This window comes from Bos indicus x Bos taurus, chromosome X, assembly GCF_003369695.1.
Source record: "Bos indicus x Bos taurus breed Angus x Brahman F1 hybrid chromosome X, Bos_hybrid_MaternalHap_v2.0, whole genome shotgun sequence".
Classification (NCBI taxonomy): domain Eukaryota; kingdom Metazoa; phylum Chordata; class Mammalia; order Artiodactyla; family Bovidae; genus Bos; species Bos indicus x Bos taurus.
Genome location: NC_040105.1, coordinates 35,921,595 through 35,940,392, shown reverse-complemented (window position 1 = coordinate 35,940,392; position 18,798 = coordinate 35,921,595). Strand labels below are relative to the sequence as shown.

The window sequence follows — 18,798 nt, the reverse complement described above, 5'->3', positions numbered from 1 at the left end:
AGATTTAGTCAGTTTTAAAATAAAATGCTCTATTATATTGATACTTGAAATAGTAGTTCTCAGAAATATCTGAAAAATGAAATAACCATCATTAAAATATATTTAACTCTACTTAAGACCAAGAATGGCAACCCACTCCAGTGTTCTTGCCTGGAGAATCCCAGGGACAGGGGAGCCTGGTGGGCTGCCATTTATGGGGTCGCACAGAGTCAGACACGACTGAAGCGATTTAGCAGCAGTAGCAAGACCAAGAAATATTTTGGGAAAAACAATTTTTTTTATTTATTGTTTAACATCAAACGAGCCCCCTTGATCGTAGAGGAAACCCCTGTTCTTGTGAGTTGAGCATTTTCATAGAGAAAATTACGCCGACGAGCTGGCTTTTTGTCAAACATCTCGTTATGAGCATCAACTTTGGCTTTTGCTTTCAACGGCAGTATGGAAATTTGAGGTAACCCATTGATCTCATACAACCAGTACATATCTTCTGTCTAGAAACAAGGAGAGGAAGAGACTTTATACACAATATCCAGGGACTCAGAAAAATGTGAGAAAATACTTACCAAATTAACAACTTCTCTCTTCTCCATGTAAGGTATGGGAAGGGCACAAAACTGAAACTGCATTTGTGCATTAAGGGCACAAATCTGATAAATAAATGATTAGTGTGGAAAATAAATTCAGGAATGCATTTGGCTTTATGAATTAAAAAACATTCAATAAAAAGTCACACTTAGAGGTCTGCCCTGTGGGTGAAGCCATCTATTTGGTTTGCATGAGACTATCACCTAGCATGAACTATATGTAATGGAAATAATACCTTGCAGGATTTATCTAAGGGAATTCCAATATGGCTATAGAACCAACTGGTATGACGTCAAGCTTCTGTTTTTAAGATTATGAAAGTACATCATTAATATAACTACCTGTAATTATTGAGCATGGTGCAAACTCATTAATGAAAATCAAAATTTAAATCCAAGTCAGTACAGCTTACATAGGAATTTACTTAAAAACCCTTCATTTCTTCTGCATTTTTGTGCAGAATGACAATACTGAATTAGGTTGTCTAGCATTTTCTGCACATGTATGTTCATACTTAAATCACATTGCTCTTACAGAGTTTCCTGATGCTACCTGTGTTTATCCAGGACTTCTGCCTCACATAAGAATTGTATCATGTATGTTCAGAAAACTAACTCAAGAGAAGTTCAGGTCAAGAAAATACTGTAGTCATTATCAGGATTTAATATGTAATGTGATATCTGTCAATGAATGTTAAATTCAGGAATTGCTTGCACATCTGGAATGGTCATGTTTTACTTGAAACTGGCCCTTCTATCCCAGGAGGACCAACCCCATGTCCAAGGAGCCGTGGCTGCGCGGGCGCAGGAGGGCCTAGAGGAGCTATCCCACGTTGAAGGTCAGGAAGGGTGGTGGTAAGGAGATACCCCTCATCCAAGGTAAGGAGCAGCAGCTGTGCTTTGCTGGAGCAGCCACGAAGAGATATCCCACGTCCAAGGTAAGAGAAACCCAAGTAAGATGGTTGGTGTTGCAAGAGGGCATCAGAGAGCAGACACACTGAAACCATACTCACAGAAAACTAGTCAATCTAATCACACTAAGACCACAGCCTTGTCTAACTCAATGAAACTAAGCCATGCCCGTGGGGCAACCCAGGACAGGCGGGTCACGGTGGAGAGATCTGACAGAATGTGGTCCACTGGAGAAGGGAATGGCAAACCACTTCAGTATTCTTGCCTTGAGAACCCCATGAACAGTATGAAAAGGCAAAATGATAGGATACTGAAAGAGGAACTCCCCAGATTGGTAGGTGCCCAATACGCTACTGGAGATCAGTGGAGAAATAACTCCAGAAAGAACAAAGGGATGGAGTCAAAGCAAAAAGAATACCCATCTGTGGATGTGACTGGTGATAGAAGCAAAGTCCAATGCTGTAAAGAGCAATATTGCATAGGAACCTGGAATGTAAGGTCCATGAATCAAGGCAAACCAGAAGTGGTCAAACAAGAGATGGCAAAAGTGAATGTCAACATTCTAGGAATCAGCAAACTAAAATGGACTGGAATGGGTGAATTTAACTCAGATGACCATTATATCTACTACTGGGGACAGGAATCCCTCAGAAGAAATGGAGTAGCCATCATGGTCAACAAAAGAGTATGAAATGCAGTACTTGGATGCAACCTCAAAAATGACAGAATGATCTCTGTTCGTTTCCAAGGCAAACCATTCAATATCACAGTAATCCAAGTCTATGCACCAACCAGTAACTCTGAAGAAGCTGAAGTTGAATGGTTCTATGAAGACCTACAAGGCCTTTTAGAACTAACACCCAAAAAAGATGTCCTTTTCATTATAGGGGACTGGAATGCAAAAGTAGGAAGTCAAGAAACACCTGGAGTAACAGGCAAATTTGGCCTTGGAATACAGAATGAAGCAGGGCAAAGACTAATAGAGTTTTGCCAAGAAAATGCACTGGTCATAACAAACACCCTCTTCCAACAACACAAGAGAAGACTCTATACATGGACATCACCAGATGGTCAACACTGAAATCAGATTGATTATAGTCTTTGCAGCCAACGATGGAGAAGCTCTATACAGTCAGCAAAAACAAGACCAGGAGCTGACTGTGACTCAGATCATGAACTCCTTATCGCCAAATTCAGACTTAAATTGAAGAAAGTAGGGAAAACCACTAGACCATTCAGGTATGACCTAAATCAAATCCCTTATGATTATACAGTGGAAGTGAGAAATAGATTTAAGGGCCTAGATCTGATAGATAGAGTGCCTGATGAACTATGGAATGAGGTTCGTGACATTATACAGGAGACAGGGATCAAGACCATCCCCATGGAAAAGAAATGCAAAAAAGAAAAATGGCTGTCTGGGGAGGCCTTACAAATAGCTGTGAAAAGAAGAGAAGCAAAAAGCAAAGGATAAAAGCAAAGATATAAGCATCTGAATGCAGAGTTCCAAAGAATAGCAAGAAGAGATAAGAAAGCCTTCTTCAGCGATCAATGCAAAGAAATAGAGGAAAGCAACAGAATGGGAAAGACTAGAGATCTCTTCAAGAAAATTAGAGATACCAAGGGAACATTTCATGCAAAGATAGGCTCGATAAAGGACAAAAATAGTATGGACCTAACAGAAGCAGAAGATATTAAAAGAGATGGCAAGAATACACAGAAGAACTGTACAAAAAAGATCTTCATGACCCAGATAATCACGATGGTGTGATTACTCACCTAGAGCCAGACATCCTAGAATGTGAAGTCAAGTGGGCCTTAGAAAGCATCACTACGAACATAGCTAGTGGAGGTGATGGAATTCCAGTTGAGCTATTTCAAATCCTGAAAGATGATGCTGTGAAAGTGCTGCACTCAATATGCCAGGAAATTTGGAAAACTCAGCAGTGGCCACAGGACTGGAAAAGGTCAGTTTTCATTCCAATCCCAAAGAAAGGCAATGCCAAAGAATGCTCAAACTACTGCACAATTGCAGTCATCTCACACGCTAGTAAAGTAATGCTCAAAATTCTCCAAGCCAGGCTTCGGCAATATGTGAACGGTGAACTTCCAGATGTTAAAGCTGGTTTTAGAAAAGGCAGAGGAACCAGAGATCAAATTGCCAACATCCGTTTGATCATGGAAAAAGCAAGAGAGTTCCAGAAAAACTTCTATTTCTGCTTTATTGACTATGCCAAAGCCTTTGACTGCGTGGATCACAATAAACTGTGGAAAATTCTGAAAGAGATGGGAATACCAGACCACCTGATCTGCCTCTTGATAAATTTGTATGCAGGTCAGGAAGCAACAGTTAGAACTGGACATGGAACAACAGACTGGTTCCAAATAGGAAAAGGAGTAGGTCAAGGCTGTATATTGTCACCCTGCTTAATTAACTTCTATGCAGAGTACATCATGAGAAATGCTGGACTGGAAGAAGCACAAGCTGGAATCAAGATTGCCGGGAGAAATATCAATAACCTCAGATATGCAGATGACACCACCCTTATGGCAGAAAGTGAAGAGGAACTGAAAAGCCTCTTGATGAAAGTGAAAGTGGAGAGTGAAAAAGTTGGCTTAAAGCTCAACATTCAGAAAACGAAGATCATGGCATCTGGTCCCATCACTTCATGGGAAATAGATGGGGAAACAGTGGAAACAGTGTCAGACTTTATTTTGGCGGCTCCAAAATCACTACAGATGGTGATTGCAGCCATGAAATTAAAAGTCGCTTACTCCTTGGAAGGAAAGTTATGACCAACCTAGATAGCATATTCAAAAGCAGAGACATTCCTTTGCCAACAAAGGTCCGTCTAGTCAAGGCTATGGTTTTTCCTGTGGTCATGTATGGATGTGAGAGCTGGACTGTGAAGAAGGCTGAGCGCCGAAGAATTGATGTTTTAAAGTGTGGTGTTGGAGAAGACTCTTGAGAGTCCCTTGGACTGCAAGGAGATCCAACCAGTCCATTCTGAAGGAGATCAGCCCTGGGATTTGTTTGGAAGGAATGATGCTCAAGCTGAAACTCCAGTACTTTGGCCACCTCATGTGAAGAGTTGACTCATTGGAAAAGACTCTGATGCTGGGAGGGATTGGGGGCAGGAGGAGAAGGGGACGACAGAGGATGAGATGGCTGGATGGCATCACTGACTCGATGGACGTGAGTCTCAGTGAACTCTGGGAGTTGGTGATGGACAGGGAGGCCTGGCGTGCTGCGATTCATGGGGTCGCAAAGAGTTGGACACGACTGAGCGGCTGAACTGTACTGAACTGGCCCTTCTATCCAGTTCATAGTAATTAAGTATTCAGAATCAATGAGTCTGGCTTTGTTGTTGAGCAGACAAACCAAGAACCATACTACCACTGGGTTAAATAACATTTTACTTCATATAAGGATGTTCAATTTGAAAAACACAGCTACATTTTGGTGATTGTGCATAAGTGGTTGTAAATGTTTATAAGTGACTCACTTATGGGTACAAATGTATGAGCTACATGAAGGAACCTGCATCCATGCCCGAGCTTAGTGGGTACACAGTAGTGAGCTATGTGAAGGGATGTACTCTCCCATTCAGAACCTAGTGATACACATGGTAACTACATGTAAGTATCTGTTCTTTTGCCCAACATATCTACAAGACCATCTGAAAATAATAACCGATAAATACACTTTTAAATCCTAAATGTTACTGTATACATTTCAATTAAGATTCAAGTAATTATGCAGTAAGTGATACACAGAAATCTCTTGCATTCCTATACACTGACATCCAAAGATCAGAAAGATAAATTAAGGAAAAAATCCCATCTACCATCACATCAAAAAAAAAATAAACTACCTAGGAATAAACCTATCTAAGGAGGCAAAAGACCTATACTCAGAAAACTATATGATACTGATGAAAGAAATCAAAGATGATACAAACAGATGGAGAGATATACCATGTTCTTGGACTGGAAGACTCGATATTGTGAAAATGATTATACTGTCCAAAGCAATCTACAGATTCAATGCAATCCCTATCAAACTAACAAGGGCATTTTTCACAGAATTAGAACAAAAATTTTTATAATTTGTATAGACACACAGAAGACTCCAAATAGCAAAAGTAATCCTGAGAAAGAAAAATGGAACTGGAGGAATCATGCTCTCTGAATTCAGACTCTACAACAAAGCTACAGTCATCAAAACAGTATAGCAGTAGCACAAAAAACAGAAATATAGATCAATGGAACAGAATAGGAAGTCCAGAAATAAATCCACACACCTGTGGTCAAGTAATCTATGACAAAGGAGGCAAGAGTATACATTGGAGAAAAGACAGTCTCTTCAATAAGTGGTGCTGGGAAAACTGGATAGCTTGATGTAAAAGAAAAGAAATAGAACATTTTAACATGATACACAAAAATACACTCAAAATGAATTACAGACCTAGATGTAAGGTCAGATACTATAAACCTCTTAGAGCAAAACACAGGCAGAACACTTTTACATTAATCAAAACAAGATCTTTTTTGATCTACCTCCTAGAATAATGAAAATAAAACCAAAAATAAACAAATGGGGCCTAATCAAATCTACAAGCTTTTGCCCAGCAAAGGAAACTATAAACAAAATGAAAAGACAACCCATAGAATGGGAGAAAATATTTGCAAACAAAACAATCTACAAGGGATTAATCTCCAAAATATAAAAACAGCTCATGCAGCTCATTATCAAAAACCAAACAACCCAATCAAAAATTATGCAGAAGATCTAAACAGTCATTTCTCCAAAGAAGAAAAAAACACATGAAAAGATGCTCAACATCGCTAATAATTAGAGAAAGGCAAATCAAAGCTACAGTGAGGTATCACATTACACTGATCAGAATGCTAAGTCTTCAGTTGTGTCTGACACTTGGTGGCCCCATGGACTATAGCCTGCCAGGTTCCTCTGTCCACTGAATTTCCCAGGCAGGAACACTGGAGTGGGTTGCCATCTCCTCCTCCAGGGGATCTTTCTGAGACCAGGGATTGAACCCTGGTCTCTTACATCTCCTGCATTGGCAGGCAGGTTCTTTACCATGAGCACGACCTGGGAAGCCTATAACTGGTCAGGATGGCCATTGTCAAAATATCTGAAAACATAAATACTGGAGAGGGTGTGGAGGCAAGGGAACCCTTCTATACTGCTGGTGGAAATGTAAACTGGTACATCCACTGTGGAGAACAGTGTGGAGGTTTCTTAAAAAACTAAAAGAAGAGCTACCATGTGATCCAGCAATCTCATTCCTGGGCATATGCACTAAGAACACCAAAATTTGAAAAGATACATGCATTCCAATGTTCATTGCAGCACTATTTACAATAGCCAGAACATGGAAGCAACCTAAATGTCCATCAACAGATGAATAGATAAAGAAGACATGGTACACATATACAATGGTAGATTAGCATTAAAGGGAATGAAATAATGCCTCCTGCAGCAACCTGGATGCAGCTATAAGACTATCATACTTAGTGAATTGAGTCAGAAAGAGAAAGACAAATATATGATATCGCTTATATGTGGAAATCTTCTCGGAGAAGGCAATGGCACCCCACTCCAGTGCTCTTGCCTGGAAAATCCCATGGATGGAGGAGCCTGGAAGGCTGCAGTCCATGGGGTCGCTGAGGGTCGGACACAACTGAGCGACTTCACTTTCACTTCACTTTCACTTATATGTGGAAATGTAAAAAATGGTACAACTGAACTTTAGAAAACAGAAATAGAGTGACAAATGTACAGAATGAATTTATGGTTAATGGGTAAGGCAGGAAGGAGGGATAAATTGGGAGACTGGGATTGACATATACACACTACTATATATAAAATAGATAAGGTATTCCTCTACCTAGGTTTCCCCAAGGGTCATAGTTGGTAAAGAATCTGCCTGTCAATGCAGGTGACCCAGATTTGATCCCAGGGTTGGGAAGATCCCCTGGAGAAGGAAACGGCAACACACTCGAGTATTCTTACCTGGATAATTCCATGGACTGAGGAGCCTGGAGGGCTACAGTCCCTGGGGTCACAAAGAGTTGGACACAACTGAGCACAAGGACAATGAAAATGATATGAAAGTAAATGAATACCTTCATGTCACTAATATGTCAAAGAATCACTGTGCTCTTACATAAGAATGCCAAATTGACTATTATACACAATTATGTTTAAATGAATTTTAAAAAACAAGTATTTTTTAAACAGATGAAATTTCCACATTTAAGTAATGGTTATCTAGTTTGAAACGGAATCAACCAAAGCCAATGACCTCATGGAATAAATTCTCAAAGCTATGTTTTAAAGGGTACATTCTCATGAATGGAAACAATGTTAGCAGATGTGCTCTGTACCCACCTACATCCCTCAGAGGTTTCCATTTCATTGCTGCACAACTTTCAATTGCCAGTATCTTCACCTCTTTGAAGTTTTTTAGAAACTTCAGAAGGCTTCTCTGCTGTCAGGGAGTTAACAATCCTTGGGAACAGTCCTCAATCAATGATTGAACAGTGGCAGGTGGTGTATAAACATTCCAAACTTCCTGGCCCCCTCAAGTGTGAATATTCTAAGGTATGGGTTCCACATGATTTCCCAGAGAATGCCCACGGTGTTAAATCACAGGGGCCCTCTCTGCTAATTGCCTTGGTAAATGCACCCTTTATTGATTTCTATTCCTTCTGTGTCTCATATCCTGGCTTCTCTACATCTGTTTCCTGTGATCACATGGTAAATATGCTACATGTACTTGAATCCTTATTTTAGGATCTACTTATGAGAAAATACAAACCAAGATACATGTATATAATACCATTTCCCACAATTTCATGACAATGGCCAATTCCCTTAAAACTAATATATGTAATTTATGCCTATGCCTAGGCCTCTCTACATATAAATATTTCTTTTGTACAATCCTTATATATTTTATCTTGGGTAATTCTAGAGTTCTCACAAGTTTGTATAAACTAAGATTCATCATGTCCACCACGGAAGCTGAATGGACTGTCCACTCTGAGTTACAGTGCTTTTTGTAACACTCTGATTAAGTTAACTTAAGTCTCTCAAAGCTAGTGCTATATGCTCTGTATAATAGTGGAGAAAAGACACTTTTTACTCACTCTAAATATGGTTTAGTTGAAAGGGAACTTATGAAGCTTGCTAACATGGTTGTTGAAGTTTGTAAAGGGTAATATTTAACTAAACTGTTCTTAAAAACACTTTTAATTTCCAATTAAACACAATGAAAATTATATGTTTCATATGTTACAAGTATTAATTGACTTAATGTTTCAAACAGTTTTAAAAAGATGATAATAATGTAAACAATAATTTTCATTTAGACAGTGAATTAACTTCTAAAATTCTTCACATTTATTATGTGAGACATCATGTTGTTATCATTAAGAGCAGGGTTTTGGAGTCAGACATTATTTGAACCATGATTTCAAAATCATTGATTTGATATATGTAATAAAATTTATGAACACCAAGGGCATTATACTGGGCATAAAAAGCCAGTCTCAAAAGCTTGCACATGATTCTATTTATATAATATTTTAGAAATCACAAAATCATAGGAATGGAGAAAAGATTACTAGTTGCCATGGGTAGACAGGGAATTACAGTGTTGGACTTGACTAGAAAGAGTTAGTAAGACATACTTCCTCTGCTGTGAAGGAAGAGTTTTCCACCTCACTTGTGATTATAGGTATATACATCTATGCTGCCACTAAGTCGCTTCAGTCATGTCCGACTCTGTGCGACCCCATAGACGGCAGCCCACCAGGCTCCCCCATCCCTGGGATTCTCCAGGCAAGAACACTGGAGTGGGTTGCCATTTCCTTCTTCAATGCAGGAAAGTGCAAAGTGAAAGTGAAGTCGCTCAGTCATGTCCGACTCTTTGCGACCCCATGGACTGCAGCCCACCAGGCTCCTTGGTCCATGGGATTTTTCAGGCAAGAGGACTGTAGTGGGGTGCTATTGCCTTCTCCGTATACATCTACAAATGGATTCAAATTGCCTAGAACCAGACATATACAAACATACACACAGACACACAAATGGATGTGAAAAGCACAAAACATGGAATAGGGTCTCTTCTAGTTAACACTATCTTGTTAATATATTTGTTTTGATATTTTACTACAGCTGTATAAGATGTCACCACTGGGAGAGCTGGGAGAAGGATTCATAGGACTACTATTTTTATGTCTTTACATATTTATTTAAATAAAAAATATGAGATGTATGAGTCAAGTGAAAATTTGAACACTAAATGGATACTTAGGGGCTTCCCTGATAGCTCAGTTGGTAAAGAATCCACCTGCAATGCAAGAGACCCTGGTTCGATTCCTGGGTTGGGCAGATCTGCTGGAAAAGGGATAGGCTACCCACTCCAGTATTCTTGGGCTTCCCTTGTGGCTCAGCTGGTAAAGAATCCGCTTGCAATGTGGGAGACCCTGGTTTGATCCCTGGGTTGGGAGATCCCCTGGAGAAGGGAAAGGCTACCCACTCCAGTATTCTAGCCTGGAGAATTCCATAGATTGCATAGTCCATGGGGTCGCAAAGAGCCAGACATGACTGAGTGACTTTTACTTTCAAATGGATATTTAGTATGCACTGGTATTAAGGAATTATTATTAATTTTTAGATATGATAATGGTATCATGGTTAAGATTTTTATCTTTTAGAGATCAACAGAGAATATTTGTAGGTAATAGGAAGTCTTGGATTTTCTTCAAAATAATATGGGAAGTGAGGAAGGGGGTGGAAACATACTTGAAACAGGACTGGCCTTGGGTTGATAAGAGTTCATGTAGGATGATGAGTGCACAGACAGTAAGTATTCTCTCCATTTTGGGGCATATTTTAAATTCTCCATAATAGAAATAGGATCAACAGTGATTTCTTAAATCAAATAGTGATTTCTCAATTTTCCCCATATACACTTTATCAAACTATACTACTTCACACTAATCAAAATGTTATATTCTCAGTTGATCCCATATAAACTTATTCTTTCACAGAAACCCTTCAGTTCTGCTGCTAGTGATTTAATTGTCAAGTCTTCACAGGGAAATCAGAAACAGAATTTTGTTGGTAAAACTTCCTAAATATTAATAGTTAATTTCAGAAATATCCACCATATGTTATAAACTGAATATAATTTTATTCACAAATCTCTCTTTAAAATATCATTTTAAGAAGTAAGCACATTAACATAATAATTGTAATCAAATATTAACTCAGGAAATAGTTATGTGCAGCAAGGCTCCAGATGCTTTATATTTTTATTACCTGGATTGTAAGGGGTCTCAAAAAGATGAAAAATAAATGCTCTTCTCAAGCAATATTCAAAATTTTTCTCTATTCATTAAAACAGTAACAACACATTTTTCTGCAGGTGGGGCTGCCTAATTAGTGTCTGACTCAGAAGTCTAGTAGTCACTTTGGCATCAGTAGTTGTGTCTCGAAATATGACTACAATTCCCTTGTGCCTGGGCTACTGAAAAAAGACAGTGGGAATAGACATCTTTTCCAAAATAACTTGAAGGTTACCTTTAGCCAAACGTTCATAGTAGGACAGATGTGGGAAAATTTATGGAGAAATTCTACTTACTGAATAAATTTTCAGAGTTGTATTTACCTTAAATTTTAACAAAATGATCACTTTAACATTATTTTATATTAATGGCCCATTTCACACTATTTTGTTTCAATTCAAAATAAATTTTATTTTCTGTTTAATTTTCTTCATTTTAGACCTTAACATTTTCCTAACACCTTATCCTTTATCCTTTGAAATCAAAGGTTTCAAAATCCCTATTGGAAATCACCTAAAGTCTTTGAATAAAGGGGTGTGGTGTTCAGTTGTGTCCTACTCTTTGCAACTCCATGGACTGTAGCCTGCCAGGCTTCTTTGTCCAGGGAATTTTCCAGGCAAGAATACTGGAGCAGGTTGCCATTTCCTATGCTGGAGATCTTCCCAACCCAGGGATTTAACCTGCAACTTTTGCATCTCCTGCACTGCAGGCAGATTCTTTATCTCTGAGCTACTTGGGAAACCCAAAGCCTTTGAATAGTCTATTATAGGAAATCATATGTCTATACAAATAACTTTTCAGTCATTATTTATCTCTTCCACAATTCCTCAGTGTGGAAAAGAAGCAATTTCCTATTTGCATTGATGATAACAACATTTGGGTTATATTTCACATTTAAAATTTCTTTTTTGACCAAAAGGAAATTAAAATAAGCAAAACAGTTGAAATATGTTGACTTTTGCAAGATAATGTTGCTGTTCTTTACCATTGATCACTGAGTGAAAGTTTTTTTCCCGAAGTCATTCAATGAATTTTGTGACATCAAATATCCTCGACTATTACCTTTCTAGAACTCACCTGTATTGCTAACGTTGCTTTGTATTTCCTGCTGTACATTGTGGGTATAAAACCCACAGTGATGAGAGTTCCTTTAGGAAGAAGTTCTCCAATCTGAGGTTTTACAAAAAATTCAGGATCACTGCCAGGTAGGAAGAATGCCATGTATGACTCAGGATTTCTGGAACAAAAATATATTATCAATGTTTAAAACTTTATCATTACCTTGTTCTCTGTATGAAAACTGGGGATAGGGCTTGGCTTATATCCCATTGCATAGGACTACAATTAAACATTAATGGTGCTTTACAGCCATGAGTCTGATACTTTTTACTTTATGGAATGCTTACAGAATAACAGTGATTGAGCATTTAAAAAATTACTGGAGTGTCATTCTCTCCAGGGTGACAAAAATGGAATCTTAAAGATTTTTAAAATCATATCTTATTTCTATAGTGTACAAAGAATACAATGCCATTACTATAAAAACTGGAAGAATCCAAGGTCCCAAATGAAAATTCAATTATTTGTAAATAGTTCAGTTCAGTCGCTCAGTCATGTCCGACTCTTTGCGACCCCATGAATTGCAGCATGTCAGGCCTCCCTGTCCATCATCAACTCCTGGAGTTCACTCAAACTCTTGTCCATCGAGTCGGTGATGCCATCCAGCCATCTCATCCTCCGTCGTCCCCTTCTCCGCCTGCCCCCAATCCCTCCCAGCATCACAGTCTTTTCCAATGAGTCAACTCTTTGCATGAGGTGGCTAAAGTATTGGAGTTTCAGCTTTAGTATCAGTCCTTCCAATGAACACCCAGGACTGATGTCCTTTAGAATAGACTGGTTGGATGTCCTTGCAGTCCAAGGGACTCTCAAGAGTCTTCTCCAACACCACAGTTCAAAAGCATCAGTTCTTCGGCGCTCAGCTTTCTTCCCAGTCCAACTCTCACATCCATACATGACCACTGGAAAAACCATGGCCTTGACTAGACACACCTTTGTTGACAAAGTAAAGTCTCTGCTTTTTAATATGCTATCTAGGTTGGTCATAACTTTTCTTCCAAGGAGTAAGCGTCCTTTAATTTCATGGCTGCAATCACCATCTGCAGTGATTTTGGAGCCCCCCAAAATAAAGTCTGACACTGTTTCCACTGTTTCCCCTGTTTCCCCATCTATTTCCCATGAAGTGATGGGACCAGATGCCATGATCTTCGTTTTCTGAATGTTTAAAAAAAAAAAAAAAAGCCAACTTTTTCACTGTCCTTTTTCACTTTCATCAAGAGGCTTTTTAGTTCCTCTTCACTTTCTGCCATAAGGGTGGTGTCATCTGCATATCTGAGGTTATTGATATTTCTCCCGGCAATCTTGATTCCAGCTTGTGCTTCTTCTAGCCCAGCGTTTCTCATGATGTACTCTGCATATAAGTTAAATAAGCAGGGTGACAATATACAGCCTTGATGTACTCCTTTTCCTATTTGGAACCAGTCTGTTGTTCCATGTCCAGTTCTAACTGTTGCTTCCTGACCTGCATATAGGTTTCTCGAGAGGCAGGTCAGATGGTCTGGTATTCCCATCTCTTGAAGAATTTTCCACAGTTTATTGTGATCCACACAGTCAAAGGCTTTGGCATAGTCAATAAAGCAGAAATAGATGTTTCTCTGGAACTCTCTTGCTTTTTCAATGATCCAGCAGATGTTGGCAATTTGATCTCTAATAACTCAATATCTAAAATGCCTGACCAAAACAGTTATCATAAAGTCTTGTTTTTACTATTATTCTAATGTGATATTTGCTTACTTCTTTTCAGTTTTATACTTGCTAAGTGAGATGTAAGTAATTTATAGGTTCATTAAAAATTCTTGGGCCTGGAGATGAGCTGCTACGATCTGAAATGAACTGAGTGACATTTAAGATTCAAGTTACCATCTTGAAGTCAATGTAGATTACATTTGAGATGAAGACTGTGAAAGAAGTTGAGGAACTTCTTGGTAGAGGAAAGCAGGAGGGAGACCGAGTACATGGGAGGCTGTGAGAAATTGAAAATCCAATTGACAGTGGAGATGCAGGCAGAAGGTAAAGAACAATTTCTTAGAATTAAGATCCAACAGTGAAACATCAAAGAGGACATGGGAGATTCAGGTTGGGACTCAGGGATCCTTTCAGTAAATGTGTATTGAGTTTCACAGCAGGTGGTATGAGAGAGTGGATTATGGACAGAGATGACCTAGACTGAAATCCTAGCTGTATGTGGGAGCATGACTTCAGGCAATTTAGTTTTTTGGAACCTCTGTTTTCATTCCATTAATCTGATAATCCCCATTAAGATTATTATCTTTCCTGGCATATGGAAAGTACCTGATAAGGATTAATAATATTAACATATTGATCAATATGAATGTTACTGTTTTAAACCATTTTATTACCAATGCTAGGCAATGATGCATGATCCAACAAATAAACGTATAAAACAGACTATGCTGAGGGGTGATGTCAGCAAGATGGCAGAATAGAAAGCCCCAGATCAGTTCCATGGAGACAATGATTCAAAAAGACGCAGACCAAATTCCACTGTGAGAAATTCTGAAACCAGTTAAGAGCGTCTGCCCTCCAGATAAGTGTAAAGTCAGCTACTCTGAAGCTATTAGGAAAATTCGTGGCAGGCTCTCACCACAGTCTCTCCCTCCTGAGCACAGTAGCACAAGATTAGGAGGAGATTCTCAGGTCCCACTTCTCCCAGGTAAGGAAAAGAGAAGAGTAGACTAGACACCCAACATTTGGACATTGGGGGTATGGAGCTGCTGGGGGACTGACTTCTGTCTTGCCTATCTTGAAGTACTGATGAGACCTCACACACACTAGATGCATGGTAGTTTCTGAGAACACAGAAGTACTGGGCAGGGTACTGATGCTGCAGAAGTCCTATGGTAGGGCAGATAGAAGCTGATATAACCCAGAAGGCTCTCCCTAAGTGCAGAAAAAGGAGAGTGGAACATGTACTCAAATTTCTAGCTTTTAGTAGGCTGCTTAAGGTTCTGCTTTTTGTCTTGCTTGTCTCATGGAACTGAAAGAACCTGACAAACTACATGACTAGAGGCTGCCGAAAAAAAAAAAAAATCTGGGTAATGTGCTGCTGCTTCAGAGTGCTCATAGTACAGAAGACAGACACCAGAGGGAGGAAGAGATTACAAACTACTGAAAAAAGAAACTGGCAAGCCCCTCTAATTAGTAATCTTCACACACAAGTTCAGAAAGACATGTGAAAGTGAAAGTCACTCAGTCGGGGCCAACTCTGCAAGTCCATGGACTACACAATCCATTGAATTCTTCAGGCCAGAATACTAGAATGGGTAACCGTTCCCTTCTCCAGGGGATCTTCCCAACCCAGGGATTGAACCCAGGTCTCCCACACTGACAGCAGATTGTTTACTAGCTGAGCCACAGGGGAAGCCCAAGAATACTGGAGTGGGTGGCCTATCCCTGTTTTAGCAGATCTTCCTGACCCAAGAATCGAATCAGGGTCTCCTACATTGCAGGTGGATTCTTTACCAACTGAGCAAAGAAAGACATATTCAACAGAAAAGATTTGAAAGGCTCCCAAAGTCTCTAGTTGCACTGATTGGTGAAGATCTTTCCCTTCTTTAAGCCAGTTTGTAAAGAATGGGAGAGGCAGCTATTTTTCCAAATGTGTTGATACCAACACAGTGTTAAAAAGGAAATGAAGAAACAAACAAAAAATATGCTGTTAAAGAAAGAAAACAGATCTCCAGAAATGTACCATAAAGAAGTGGAAGTATAGAAATTACTTTGCAAATTATTCAAAATAATTGTCATGAAGACGTTCAACAACATCAGGAAAACAATGCATGAACAAATAGAGAATTTCAACAAAAAGACAGAAAATATTCAAAAGACCAAACAAATTTTGGAGCTGAAGAATGCAGAAACTGAACTGAAAAATTTACTAAGGGTTGAGGTCAATTTGATCCAGCAGAAATAATGAGAGAACTGAAAGAAAAGTCATGTGAAGAGAGGCAAAAAGAAAAGTAAATGAAGTAGAGTGAAGAAAATCTAAGGACTTACACAACAATATCAAGAGGACTAATATACACATTATGAGTCTCAGAAGGAACAGAGAGAAATAGAAGCAGAAAGCTTATTTTTAGAAATAATGGACACAAACTTCCCAAATCTGGAGAAGAAAATGAACAACAGATTAATGAAGTACAAAAGGCTCTAAATAGGATGAAATCAAAGAACTCCACAATAAGACACATAATTAAAATGTCAACAGTTACAGACAAAAATAGAATTGGAAAACAGCAAGAGAAAACGAACTTATTACGTACAAGGGAATTCTTGTAAGACTTCCAACAGATTTCTCAGCAGAAACCATGCAAGCCTGAATTGAGAGGAATGATATATTCAAAGTGGTGAAAAACAAACTGCCAACCAAAAACACTATATCTAGCAAAAAAAAAAAAAAAAAAAAAAAGTCCTTCAAAAAGGAAATAGATACTTTCCCTGACAAAGAAAAGCTGAGGGAGTTAAGTGCCACTAGATCTGCTTTACAAGACATGCTAAAAGGAGTCCTTTAAGTTGAAATGAAGAGAGTAAATAGCAACACAAAAGCATTTGAAAGTATAAAGTTCACTGGCAAAAATAAATATAAATAAAATACACAAAACTAAATATTGTAACAGTGGAACATAAATCACTTAGTTGTGCCATAAAAGTTAAAAAACAGTTTATAAAAAAATATTAAAAGAAACACAATAAAAAACATGTAACTTGTACATCACTAAAGAAGTGTAGAGATTTTGTATGCAACTGAAGTTGTTATCAGCTTAAAATGGATTGTTAAACTTATAAGATGTTTTATGTAAGTCCCATGGTAACCACAAAGATAACACCTACAGAAGATACCTGAAAGAAAATGAGAAAAGAACCAAAGCATATTACTATAAAAAAAAAAAAGACAATACAACATAGAAGAAGATAGCAAGATAAGAAAAGATGCACAAAAGAGCTGTAAGACATACTGAAAAAAACAAAATGGTAAGTTCCTCTGTATCACTAACTACTTTAAATATTAATAAATTAAACTCTCTTCAAAAGAGACAGTGGCTGATAGGATAAAAATACAAGATCCAAGTATGTGCCATCTGCAAGAGACTAAATTTGGGTTTAAAGATACACATAGGCTGAAAGTTAAAGGGAAAAAAGAATATTCCATGAAAATGGTAAACAAAAGAGCATGCCTAGCCTTACTTCTATGAGGCAAAGTAGACTTAATAAAAAACTGTCAAGAAGACAAAAAAGGATTTTATATCAAATCAGCTTGCCAGAACAAAAAAACAATTATACAGTTATAGCTATATATGCTCAACAATAGAGTATCTAAATATATAGACCAAAGATTGACAGAACTCAAGGGAGGAATAGACAGCAATAGAATAATAATAGGAGATTTCAATACCCCATTTTCAATAATGGAATATTGAATGGAACGAAAACTTAGACAGAAGACCAGTAAGAGAAAAGAAGACAGGAGCAAGGAGCAACACTACAGACAAATAATTCTAACAAATATATATAGAACATTTCACTCAATAGCAACAGCATTCATATTCCTCTCAGGTACACGTGGAACATTCTCAAGGACAGACTTCATGTTAGGTCACAAATCAAGTCTGAACACATTTAAGAAGACTGAAGTTTTACCAGTTGTCTTTTTCCTCCATAGTGGAATGAAACTAGATATCAATAGCAGATGGAAAACTGGAAAATACACAAATACATGAAAATTAAACAATTAAATTTTCATTAAAAAAACAAATCTTGAACCAATGAACCAAGAAGATGTTATAAAATATCTTGAGACAAAATGAAAACACAACATTGCTTATGGAATGCAGCAAAAGTACTACTAAGATGGAAATTTAGACTGATAAACGCCTACATAAAGAAGAAAGAAGTCAAACAATCTAATTCTATTTCTCAAGAAACAAGAAAATGAAGAAAAACCCAACCCAAAGTTAGCAGAAAGAAAGAAATAAAGAGTACAGCAGAAATTAAAGAGACAAAAGAAAAAAAAAAAGAAAAAATCAACTGAGTCAGAGTTATTTGAAAATAACAAAATCAATAAAATTAGCTAGATTAAGAAAAAACATAAGACTTAAATGTATAAAATCATATATGAACAAGGACACATTACAATTGATGCCCCAGAAATAAAAATGACCAGAAGAGACTGCTATAAACAATTATACATAAAATTCATATAACCGAGAAGAAACGGATAAATCCCCAGAAAAAAAGGATTTACCAAGACAAAATCATGAATGAACAGAAAATCTGAACATATGAATATTAAGAACATTGAATCAGTAATCAAAATCCTCCCAACAAAGAAACGCCCAGGAACAGATGGTGAATTCTACCAAATATGTAAAGAAGAATTAATGTCAATCCATCTCAAACTCTTCCAAAATATTAAAGACGAGGGAATTCTTCCAAATACTTCCAAATTTAATTTATCCTGATGTCAAAGCCCGAAAAAGACACTACAAGAAAAGAATTCACATGCCCTTCGTGCCTCTGAATCCTTTCTGCCACAAGCCTCAGGTGTCCGGTGGTGTGTGGTCCATGGCAGACCACTCTTGACAGACACAGAAGGCTGGGTTCGTCTGCAGTTCCAAGCAGGTCAGACCTGGGTGCCTGACACCCCCAGGAAGATGACCTCCCTCTTCATGTTACCTGCCTGCACTTTTGCACCCCCAGACCTGGAAGACAACCTGTTATGCCCTGAATGCGCTAAGAGGAATAAGAAGATTATGAAAAGATTAATCACAATGGGGAGGAGGAAGAA

The 18,798-nt window shown here is 38.1% G+C and overlaps 1 protein-coding gene across 2 annotated transcripts in view; it reads right to left on the bottom strand.

Moving 5' to 3' along the window:
• Positions 1-255: 255 nt before the first annotated feature.
• CFAP47 (cilia and flagella associated protein 47) overlaps positions 256-18,798 on the bottom strand; it is a 504,014-nt gene continuing 485,471 nt past the window's right edge. For both annotated transcript variants that reach the window (XM_027534335.1, XM_027534336.1), the window contains 2 exons: positions 11,955-12,114; positions 256-491 (listed from right to left, as the gene is read on the bottom strand). In XM_027534335.1, coding sequence (XP_027390136.1) covers positions 279-491; positions 11,955-12,114 — 373 coding nt within the window. In that variant the 3' untranslated portion in view covers positions 256-278. The remainder of the gene's footprint in view (positions 492-11,954; positions 12,115-18,798) is intronic.